The 11,597-nt window shown below is 27.3% G+C and overlaps 2 protein-coding genes across 7 annotated transcripts; one reads left to right on the top strand and one right to left on the bottom strand.

Moving 5' to 3' along the window:
* Positions 1-132: 132 nt before the first annotated feature.
* Positions 133-2,322, bottom strand: LOC107068761 (tRNA (cytosine(72)-C(5))-methyltransferase NSUN6). Of its 5 annotated transcripts, XM_089171923.1 has the most exons (8): positions 2,108-2,322; positions 1,912-2,034; positions 1,644-1,839; positions 1,401-1,569; positions 1,123-1,330; positions 750-1,046; positions 601-673; positions 133-510 (listed from the first exon to the last, which is right to left on the bottom strand). In XM_089171923.1, the coding sequence occupies exons 1-8, from the start codon at positions 2,234-2,236 to the stop codon at positions 407-409; spliced, it is 1,299 nt and encodes a 432-aa protein (XP_089028049.1). In that variant the 5' UTR covers positions 2,237-2,322; the 3' UTR covers positions 133-406. The 5 variants fall into 5 exon arrangements, with proteins under 5 accessions (XP_089028049.1, XP_089028047.1, XP_089028046.1 ...); XM_089171921.1 differs by having other exon boundaries at positions 133-673; positions 1,644-1,836; XM_089171920.1 differs by having other exon boundaries at positions 133-673.
* Positions 2,323-2,599: 277 nt separating this feature from the next.
* On the top strand, positions 2,600-6,421 carry Arf79F (ADP-ribosylation factor 1). Of its 2 annotated transcripts, none has more exons than XM_015325591.2 (5): positions 2,600-2,747; positions 4,033-4,204; positions 4,349-4,458; positions 4,553-4,678; positions 4,755-6,421. In XM_015325591.2, the coding sequence occupies exons 2-5, from the start codon at positions 4,057-4,059 to the stop codon at positions 4,917-4,919; spliced, it is 549 nt and encodes a 182-aa protein (XP_015181077.1). In that variant the 5' UTR covers positions 2,600-2,747; positions 4,033-4,056; the 3' UTR covers positions 4,920-6,421. The 2 variants fall into 2 exon arrangements, with proteins under 2 accessions (XP_015181077.1, XP_015181078.1); XM_015325592.2 differs by having other exon boundaries at positions 2,647-3,055.
* Positions 6,422-11,597: the final 5,176 nt, after the last annotated feature.

Here is an 11,597-nt window from a genome sequence, read left to right on the forward strand (position 1 = left end):
AATAATACTTGATAATATAAGTTTTTTCTTATTAATATCGAAAAAATGTATAAATTTAAAATCATTTAAATTTCAATGCAATTTTTCTTCAATTGGCAATACTATTTTAGCACCTGTCATTGACATTAAGAGCGGTATAATCAATTTTTGCAATGTGAACAAATACTTTTATTTGCACATTAAATTTAATATTTAATATTTAATATTTTATAAACAAAATCTTAATATTACTCACCAGTTTTCTTATTTATATTGAAAAAAAAAACAAAATCGAAAGATTTTTCACAAGTCCGTTTTCTAGTAGTCTATATTGATGGATCTTCGAAAGCGTATACGTATGCTTCTTATTTATTAATACTTTCAAAAGGTTAATAAAATGATATTTTTTTTATTCTTTCGTTATAATTTATTTAGTAAAACATGCTACAAAAAAACCAATAGAATCTTGTTCAGGTCCTATCCTAAGTAGGTATTCTGATTCATTTTCTGTTAATCCGTCAATACAATATCCTGTGTGTGTAAATGTTTTCATATCTAATTGATCTTTGATAGATTTTAATTTTAAATACGGATATTTTTGTAAAGCCCACGAGACAATACCTTCATTCTCAGCTATTGTTATAGTACAAGTACTATATACTAAGATTCCATTTGATTTTAAAAGTTGAACAGCCTATATATACAATGAAAAATAATTCAAATGACAGAAAATGAAAAAAATTGAATTCTTTAATTTTGATCAAACTTACTGCTGAAAATAATGATTTTTGCATAGATACATATGAGCGAAGCTGCACAGCAGTAATTTTATTAAGTAGTTGTGGTCTTTGTCCTAACGCACTGCATGGACTGTCTAATAATATACGATCAAAACTATTTTCTTTAAACGGTGGCCCATCGTTAATATTTGAATGATTTACATCTTTGTTACAAGCTTTTGTAGAATCATAACAAAAGATTTTTACATTACCACTTGAGAATTTATCACAGTTTGATTGGAGTTTATCTAATTTTGATTTGTTTCTTTCAAGAGCTATTAGAGTACCCTAAAAAATATAACACAGTTTATTTTTAAGTGTTAGTTTTTTAAATGGATATACATAAATTATATGAATCTTCTACCTCTCCTTTCATAAGGGTTGAAATGTGTGTACATTTATTTCCTGGTGCCGCACACATGTCAAGAATTATTTCTCCAGGTTGTGGATTTAGAATACGAGTACAAAGAATTGATGGTAAATTTTGTAATAATGCCCATCCATCAGGTACTGAATTATTATTTAATTGTAAGAGTCGAGAAATGACATCATTCATATGTACTGCAATTCCACTAAAGTTACGTAAGTTATATTACAATTTTATTAATATTTATTTATTTTTATTTTATCAAGACATTCTACCTTGCACTTTGTCCGTTATTACAAATAATACTTTCTCTTGTTTGTAGAAGAATTCCATTACCCAAGAATGTTTTATTATTACTATCGACTTCGGATGGTTTAAGTAATCCTTTTTTACAACACCCAACAGTATCCGCAAATACACTTACTTCATCTCCTATATTTAAACCTAATGAATACAATATTGTTATTTGTATACTTTAACACATTAAAAATAACTAGGTAAATTATTAGAAAATTCACCGTGTGGGATTCCTAAAATTCCTGGAGCAAATACATGTGAACCTCTTAATACAGCTGATCCACATATTGCATCAACAATAACTTCTTTCGACCGCTTCGATAAATCTAAATTTATTGATTCGTCCCAACTGTGTACTGTAATTATTTCTGATAAATGAGGGAATGTTGTTATTGTTGGCATACGATTTACATACTGCTAAATATTATAATTTCTTTAGAATTATATAACTGTAAAGATATGTACTTATTTAAATAAATGTTTATTTACCTGCTTTAATACATTATTTAAATGCTCTATTACTTGTTGGGCCGTAGTTTTTAACAAATTAACTCTATAAACTGTATTTTTTGGCGTACTATAGATCCATTTATACAAAGTATTTAATATTTTCTAAATGTAAATTTAATTATTATAACTTTATATAATGTAAAAATATAAATTGAAAGATGATGGAAAAATTTACCTCAACCTCTGCTTCTTCTATATATACATTATTAATTTTTATTTTTTGAAAATCTTTTTTTAATTCATCATGTATTTCTGTATGAAATTTAAAAGGAATTTTTATATCAGTTACTTCTATAGCCGACATATTGATATTTATATTTAATTATTACAAATTAATAATACTTTTTATCAAAGTACACACTTTTAACTTTACTAAAACTAGATATTTGATTTTATTCTACATATAATTCAAAGAATTCTATATATATATATCTATAAAAATATATATAACATACACTTATGTCGTTGAACTGAGCAATTTTATGCTCATGTGTTATTATTACTAATCCTAATAAATAAAAAATCATTGACCAATTAGAAACGGCATTGCGAAATCTTTTCGACCAATCAAATACAACGATTTAAGATGACACGCGTGAACGAGACTGACATGACACCTAGCAGAGTTTATTTGAACGAAATAGATTTTGAAAATCACGTGATCGGCTTAACCAATAAGAGAATTTCGAGGACCCTATACGTGGCATATAGCATGAATCCTTTCCACGTCCGCCATTTTGACATACGGTACTTTTCGAGAGTGTTGGTTTTATGTTTTATCGTTTCTCGTGAAAAATAGTCTTTTTTACTGAAACGTAAGTAACGTAAAGGTGATATATATATACGTGGAAGGTGTCGTTATAAAGGGTTCTCAATAATCAGGCCAAGTTTAATAAATAATGGAAGTTTGAGCGTGGAACCTTTGACGATTCGCTGGGGAGTAGGTCGAAGGTGACAGACAACCGGGTGTACGCAGTGGCTTCGTAAACCGCACGATATTCCACGCCTTGTTTGCAATACTGCGATATTGGCATATTAAGTAGCCAAGACATTTTAAAAGTGCATAAACCTACAGCAAAGCACTCTAAAGATATATATAATATATATATATATATATATAAGGGTATGCAAGTCTGATAATCATAGCGATGTATTAAAATGAGAATCAATAGCGCGCAGCGTGATCATCTCGTGCGTGCCTCCACAAGTTTTTTCTTTTTTTTTCTTCATATTTTTCTGTTTTTCTGCTACTTTCCACCAAATTCGTACTATATGTTTCAGTAGATCATTTTTCTATTTTAATCAATTTTTATATATATATATATTATGCATATATACACATATCATATACATACATACATACATACAATATATATATATATATATATATATATATATATATATATACTATATATACTATATATTCTATATCGTGGTATTCAGGTTAACTTGTTAGACTTGATTGACAAGTACATGATAAATTTCTATGCGTTCATGAGCTTATAAGGTTTACGTAGCCAAAATTTGGTCCCTTTCTTGCGTGGGCATTTAATATGAGTTAGGGCATTTAACTTTGGAAAGGTACCATCAATAGCGTATTTCTTTTGTTTGGTTTTTTGTTACTTTTCTTAGTACAATGGACTTCTTTTTGATGTCATTATCTTATTCCATAAAATCGTGATTATAAATGTTCTTTGCAGCCTTTATATATAGATCTCATTTGTTGATAGAAATAGTAAATAATAATATATAAATACATATATATGTATATTATATGTATAATTATGTATAATTATATGTTGAGTTAATAATGGCACTGTGACAGAATTGTGTGTCACGTATTTTACGCATCTTATATTATTATTCTAGGCATAATAAAATATTTTTCTAATTAAAATCGATTCAATAGGTACTTTTTTATTTGGTATATTTTAGTAGGATATTCAATTAGGATTCTTATAGGTTTCCATAAACATTTGGAGCAATAGTATACAATGGACTGCGATCTTTGAAATGAATAACGATAATGATTGAAATGTAATATTCAATGTATAAAAGATAGTTTTAAATATTTAATTAATTAATTGACATTTGTTACAGGTATCTACATAACTAATACCAACCATGGGGAATATGTTTGCAACATTATTTAAAGGCCTCTTTGGCAAGAAAGAAATGAGAATTTTGATGGTAGGCCTTGATGCTGCCGGTAAAACAACTATTCTGTACAAATTAAAATTAGGGGAAATTGTTACAACAATTCCTACTATAGGTAAATATAAACATATGTTTTTGTTTTATCTATATATGTATTACGTAATATTTCATTATATCATTCAAGGATCAATGCTTTTATCAAATTATTCTTATTTAACTTCTAATATACTGAACTAATGAAATAGTTTTTTTTGTACAGGGTTCAATGTAGAAACAGTTGAGTATAAAAACATAAGTTTTACTGTATGGGATGTAGGTGGTCAAGACAAAATTAGACCTTTGTGGCGGCATTACTTCCAAAATACACAGGTATGTTGTTTCTTTCTGTTATATTTTTCAGATTACTTTAAGGAGTTATTTATAATTGATTTTTTAAATGACTCACATTACTTTATTGTTTTAGGGACTTATATTTGTCGTTGATAGTAATGATAGAGAACGTATTGGCGAGGCACGTGAAGAGTTAATGAGAATGTTAGCAGAAGATGAGCTCAGAGATGCAGTACTTTTAATATTCGCTAATAAACAAGTAAGTATTATATATATACATATAAAATAATGACTTTAAATAATTGTGTGTTATTTATGTAATAAATATATTTTAGGATCTGCCAAATGCAATGAACGCTGCAGAAATAACTGATAAATTGGGTTTGCATTCTTTACGTAATCGTAATTGGTACATACAAGCAACGTGCGCCACAAGTGGAGATGGACTTTATGAGGGTCTAGATTGGCTCTCCAATCAACTAAAAAATGCCAACCGCTAATCGGAACGTTATTTTGTCAACATTCAGTTGCTATATTAACATCATAAAAAAAAAAACAGCTGCACACCCGTCCCCCCTCCCACGAACGAATAATATTTTAAAAAAGAGCAGTAACACTGTGTGCGAAGCGCAAGATCTTTTGGATCTTGAGTGGAGGGTGAACAGGTTATCATATGTTGTCACTACTGTGCCAGATGAAGTTTTGGGGGGAGGGGAGTGGGGAAAAATGGTCGTGAGCACACACCATCGAACGACCACACAGGACTATTGCCTTGAGCAAATTATTATTATAATTATTATTACATTAGCATTATAGTTACACTTTTTACACAGAGATACCGCAAGAAATGTGGAACAAAACTTGAAATAATTGTATTAAAGTACCTAAACTCTTGAAACATACAATACACATTAATTAATTAATTAAATAATTTAAATATCTTTGACAAAAAAAAAAAGATTTAAGAAGAAGACAAATGCGTAAAGTACCCACGGTGTTGTCAGTTTGAATGCGTTGGACATACTGATTATCATAATGTAGCTGCATATTGTACATTACATTATATAAATACGATGATAAAATGTGATCAATAGATGGTGAGAGAATGTTGCTCTGTCCATTAAAAATTGCAAAATGTTTTATAGGCCCATCAGTTTAAATAGAAGCAGAGAGTTAAAATAACTGACGGTGCAATGACTTACTGTTTCTAGTTACACACAACAAATTCGTTTCTATTTTTTTAAGTTTTTTTTTTTTTCACTAAATAGACTTTTGAAAGGGATAAAAATAAATTCGAAATTATAATATAAATTACATATGATTGTTTCGTTAGCTCTATGCACGCGCGCGCGCTTGTGTGTGTGTAATAGCAGGTGCAGTAATTGCACCCTCCTCCACCTGCTTGAACTAACACAAAACAGCGAGCCAATCATATGAATATTAATCTCAGTGTAAAAGAGATATCATTTATTTATTACACCTTGATAAAAAAGGTTTTATTAGAGAAAAGAAAACAAATCGTCGACATTCCGAAATTATTGCAGCGACCATAGCGGAAAAAAAATTCAGGTTAATTATTAAAGAAAAAAAAATAAAATAATAATAATAAATAAATAAAAAAAAAAAAAGAAAGAAAGAACGATAAAAATAAGATTATTCTTTAGGAAAAGAATCGAGAAATAAAAATAAATGAAAAATCTCTCACGTCGATGAGAGAGGATAGGCCTCGCAATCTTTAAGCGCCAGAAGATCCTGGCTGATTAATAGGCAAATATCAGCCTTCTATATCATCATTTTGAAGCCGTTTCACGAATCCTCCTTCTTCTCGACGTCCTATAATATCTATTTTCTTTTCTTCTTCTCTCCTTTTAAAATAAATTGTTTTTAATTAACTAATCCTCCCCCTAATTGACAGTATCGCCTTTTCGTCACATGCAGAAAATTCGTATAATTATGTATGAATGTTTAAACAACTTGTGAAATATACTGTAATTGTGCTTTATATAGTCCATGTATTATTTGCCATTGAATGGTTTATTGTATAACATGATTTTTTTTTCATTTTAACTTGATTAGTCTTCAGATAGAAAGTCTCGAAACGTATGCATACTGAACATAAATTAAGAAAACTAAGATTTCTGGCTGATTATATAAACAATCTTTTATACCATGCCGATTAACATTTTTCTAATGTTTAGTTTATTTGTGTTTCTAGTTTAAGGAACAAGAAAAACAGAATTCCTAATAATCTCAATTCAATTGCAAATACGATTAATAATTTTTTCATTGCTGAAGACTGCACTCCATACAGCATGTTTCATTTAGATACTTTTCTAGTCTTTTTTTTTCTATATCTACTAATTTTATACATTAATTTGTTACGAGTAAGTTGTCTTCTTATTTTTTCTTTTTAAGAATTATTATATATATATATATATATATATATATATACATCATTGAAATACCTAAAGTAGAATAATGTCGCAGATTTTTCTTTGAAATCTTTATTACGTATATGTATGTTCATGAATTAAAAGTTAACAATTTTTTATGTAAGAAATAAATGATCGGAATGATATCATGAAGATCATTTTTATTTGTTTTTTTGGTTTCATGCTTTATAAAAATATCGCAAACAAAATATATAGTTCCATTTAAAGAAACATCTATAATTATGAAATTTCGTTAAAAAATATCCTTGAGGAAAAATCTTTTCAGCTTTTTGAGTCCTGCCACCCCACCAACCACTCCTCTTTACAATGTGCTACTTCTTCCTTTGAAGTTTCTTTTTGTTTTTTTAATACGATTGTATACATAGGAGATATTCAGGTGATCCAATTTAGCTGAGACACCCCGTATATAATACAGAATCACGGAGAGTTATTTATTGTTTTTACGTAAATGATAAATGGGTCAATCCTGACGATTTGCATTCGCAATTCTTAACTGCTAAGCTTGACCTCAGTGTCGTGACATTTTCTCATTTGTAATCTTCGCTCTCTCTTCGTATATATGTAATTCTTATTTACATCTTTTCATACACGCGTGCTTATGTTGTTGATTTTTAACAAATGCATTACATATATATATATAAATATATATTAAGGTAAACTCAATTTATAGTTTTTCTTTTTTTTAAATATAAAACTTTAAATACAATACTTTTCTATCGTCTGAGAAAAATTATTCAATACTTTTTTTTTTTTTTGATAATACTAATTTGAAAGTAGACAATTTTATTTTATCGCGCCAAATGTCACGTGTTCACGAGTGCGATCGACGCGAAATCTAGCGGAATAACGATGGCGTTAAAAACGGATTTTTTCACAAAAATAAATAACAAAAATAAATAACGACGTACTTTGAAAGAATTTATTATTCGAATATAATATTGTTGGAATATTAAGATTACATATATCACGAGTGATAAAAATATTGAAAGAAAAATTCGAAATAATTTCTTGATATTTTACATGTCGAATTAATTATGATAATTGTTTGATGAAAGATCTTGTAAATTATTCGGATAAAATTTAGAGTTCTGTTAAAGATGGCTAAAGAATTTTTACTTTTTTCTTTTAAAAATAAACATAAAAAAATAACTTAAATTAAAATTAATGTCAAAAATTATTTAAGACTAATGATCGTAGTAAAGTTGAGGTTATAACTAAAATTAATTAGTTTACATTGAATTTGTTTATCTGTTTCTAGGTCAATGACGAGAACAAAAAAAAATTAATTAATAAAACAAGAAAAAGAGAAACAGCTAAAGAAATGAAATAATTTTGTATCACATTTATTCATTGTTTGTTCATGTTTATTTTAATAAGTATGCTTTTTGAAATTTTCCTTTACTGCATTATGTGTTACTCATATATATATATATATATATATATATATATATATATATATATATATATATATATATATATATATATATATCATATATATTTTTTTTAACCTATTGCTGAGTAGTGTTACGTACTGTCGTTGTCCGGTTTGTAATGATAAATTTAAATTATGCGTACATGTCACCATTACTGATAAATACTTTTTAAATGAGTGCTGTGTCGCACAAGGACAGATATCGCAAAATGTAGAACAACGATCGACAGGGAGCTTGTCAAACGATAATCTTTTTTTTTTGTTTTAACTCCAACTTTGTTGGACTTTTGTTTTCCTTAAAGGCAAATTATTCAATTAAAAAATGTTTACTAATTTTTATAATAATAGCACAAAATTTAAGAATATCTGTCGATAAAAAAAAACTTAAATAATTTTTTAGTTTGCTTAAATAATATCTATTTGATCGATCGTCGGATTGAATACCGACGAAGTTGAATTTTTTCAAGATACTTTAGGTGTAAGTCGGCCATTACGATGTCGCCTTAGTATTATAATGGCGTCGATCTGAAGATATGCTTATAGTATATATATCTATATTTAAATACAAATATTTATCAAATTTTCAAAATTATTTCAATCAAGAGATTTATTAAATCTTAGATATTTTATTTGAATTATTTGAGATAAATTTATAACAAACAGACGATACTGATTCTTTTAATACTGAATTTTTTTTTTTTTTTTTTAAACGAAAACAAAATGGATTCAATGATATTCATTCGAATGATCGATAAATAAAATTTTTTTGAATAAAATTCTAGTCAAATCAAATTAGTACAATTTGAAAATTTCTTAGATATATGATCAATCAAATTTGAGTTAAGTAAACGTCATAACCTAAAATATATCGAGAAAATTCTTTAGTGTCTTCAATATACACGTTGGTAAGAATAAACCAACGTATGAGTTTACATGCCTGGGTTCTATGTTTTCCCGAGAAGGTAGCACGGTTATCAATTCACTTTGGACATTGGAAAAATATTATTACAAGTTCTCGAGTTGAGATCGATTCTACACATACACGATCGTGGCCATATTCATGTATACAAACGTGTGCACGTGCGTATACGCCATGGATCAATTAATATACCAATAAAAAAAAATATGATTTAGTTTAAAAAAAACAATGCTTTACAAAAAATGATTTTAGTAAAACAAAAGAAAAAAGAAAATGATTTTATCGGTACATGTGATCTTTCAAATTAGAGTTAACTTCATCACATAAGGAAGGATTCTGTCTATAAAACCACAAATAACGGAGATATTTTGGGGATCCGTAAATTTGAAGATAAATTAGTCTGGAAACATGGGGGAAGAAAAAAAAAGAGAAATTGAGAAGACAGAGAAAATATCCCTTCCCCCCTTTTTCCTCGTCCTCAATTTCAAATAAAAATAAAATCTTCTACACAATTAGTAGAAAAGAAAGATTCTATGGTAGACATTGATAAAGATTTAATCAGTATTAGAAGCATGGTGTATAGTATTTGATAGAAATCGGACATGGTTGTGCTAGTATGGTCTCGGTAGAATGAACCTGATTGTGAGATTGGATCGATGCGGATTTTACTTGACTCTTTTATTGTGTATATATATGTATGTGTAAATGGAGATGCGTATCTGATGTGCGTACTCGCGCGCACACGGTATGTGTAAGTATGTGTCACGTGTTTGTGCAAATGGCGCCAACATTCCCATCGTTCGACTACAAGTACGAGCCATAAAACGTCGAAGAATGGCACGCGCTAGAGTGGCCTATGTATTACATGTGTAGGTGGCGAGAAAGCACAACTTCAAATTCGATATTTACGTATATATGTCTAACAACGATTAGGAATTATATGTATATGCATACATAATAACAAAAGTATACATACATAATACCATACATAATAAATTACTTTTTATATGTATATACTATAATAATATCATATATATATATATATATATAAATATATAAATATTTTTTATTATATATATAATATAATATATTTTATAAATATAATTTTATAAATGTTGTATATACAGGGTGTATCAAAGGTTTTTTCTAATAGAAATTGTTAGTGTAGTCTATATTAAAAAAAAAAAGAAAAAAAATGTTATTTAAACATAAGTCATCCATTTAAGGCTTTATTTCAAATTTATAACATAAATTGTAAAACTTTTCAAATGTACTACTCAAAGATAATGTTTAACTTTAATATTTAATTTTATGTTATGTGGTAGAACGAATAAGGGATGCAGAAATTAATAGAAATCAACAAAAAAATGTACCATCTCCTAAATGGCATACTACAGAGGCGTCAAACATGTATTCGCGTAGGCGGTCAACATTAGCGTAGGTGTAAAACTTTGACACCCTGTATATAATATATATGTCTAATTAATTTATCTTATAAATAATGTCAGAATTTCGAATAGTTTATATTTAAATAAATAACAATAGTAATTTTCTTGTATTGAAAATGTTTAGTATTTCATAAAATTTTGATTGAATTTCATCTAATTGTAAAAAATAATACTCAGCAATATTTTTATACAATTAATATGAAATATTATTAAATATTTTTAATATTATATAATTATAAATATTATTAAATTTTATATAATAAATAAATAATATTTAATATTAAGACTGTAATATATTATTAAATTTTAAGTATCTTATATTAATATATATCTAAATAAAATAACATAAAATGTAGTATTTATTGTATTGAAATTTTTTAGTACTTTGTGTTTAAATAAAACTTATGCTAGAATATTTTTTACTAAAAATTCCGACATTATTTATTGACTAATTCAATATATATATATATATACTATATATATGTTTTTGCATACTGCATTCTCATTTGAATATCCGTGCGCTTACGGCGTATTTGCACTATGTTGAATGCCGTATAATAAGCTTTTAATAGAACCTATCGTATCGATGATACCGCAAGCATAAGGTCTTTCGATCTTTCTTGACCACGTCACTTTACAATCTAATTACCCTTTCAATCTTCTGCTTATAATTATTATCTTATACAATGTCTATTTACAGGTAAATCCTATTAAACAGATTTAATAATAGATTTATTCAAAAATAGCTATCTTTATTTTGCAAGGATGCATGTTAAATGTTTTTAACACGATTATATCTAATGTTTTATTCAATTTTATGGGGTTGTTTAATAAAATAAAATTTTCGAATTTTTAGTTACCCCATTTAAATAAATAATCTAATAATAATAATCATTTCTTTTTTTATATTTAATAAAAACTATATA

This window comes from Polistes dominula, unplaced genomic scaffold, assembly GCF_049000335.1.
Source record: "Polistes dominula isolate Pdom_NZ unplaced genomic scaffold, Pdom_raw_medaka contig_28, whole genome shotgun sequence".
Classification (NCBI taxonomy): Eukaryota; Metazoa; Arthropoda; class Insecta; order Hymenoptera; family Vespidae; genus Polistes; species Polistes dominula.

Coding starts and splice junctions, on each gene's coding strand:
- LOC107068761 (XM_089171920.1), bottom strand. CDS start 2,236: ATGTCGGCTATAGAAGTAACTGATATAAAAATTCCTTTTAAATTTCAT. Junction 1,570..1,643: donor AATTTTAGGAATCCCACACG/GTGAATTTTCTA, acceptor TGTATTCATTAG/GTTTAAATATAGGAGATGAA. Junction 674..749: donor AAAAATCATTATTTTCAGCA/GTAAGTTTGATC, acceptor TTGTATATATAG/GCTGTTCAACTTTTAAAATC.
- Arf79F (XM_015325591.2), top strand. CDS start 4,057: ATGGGGAATATGTTTGCAACATTATTTAAAGGCCTCTTTGGCAAGAAA. Junction 4,205..4,348: donor TACAACAATTCCTACTATAG/GTAAATATAAAC, acceptor TTTTTTGTACAG/GGTTCAATGTAGAAACAGTT. Junction 4,459..4,552: donor ATTACTTCCAAAATACACAG/GTATGTTGTTTC, acceptor TTATTGTTTTAG/GGACTTATATTTGTCGTTGA.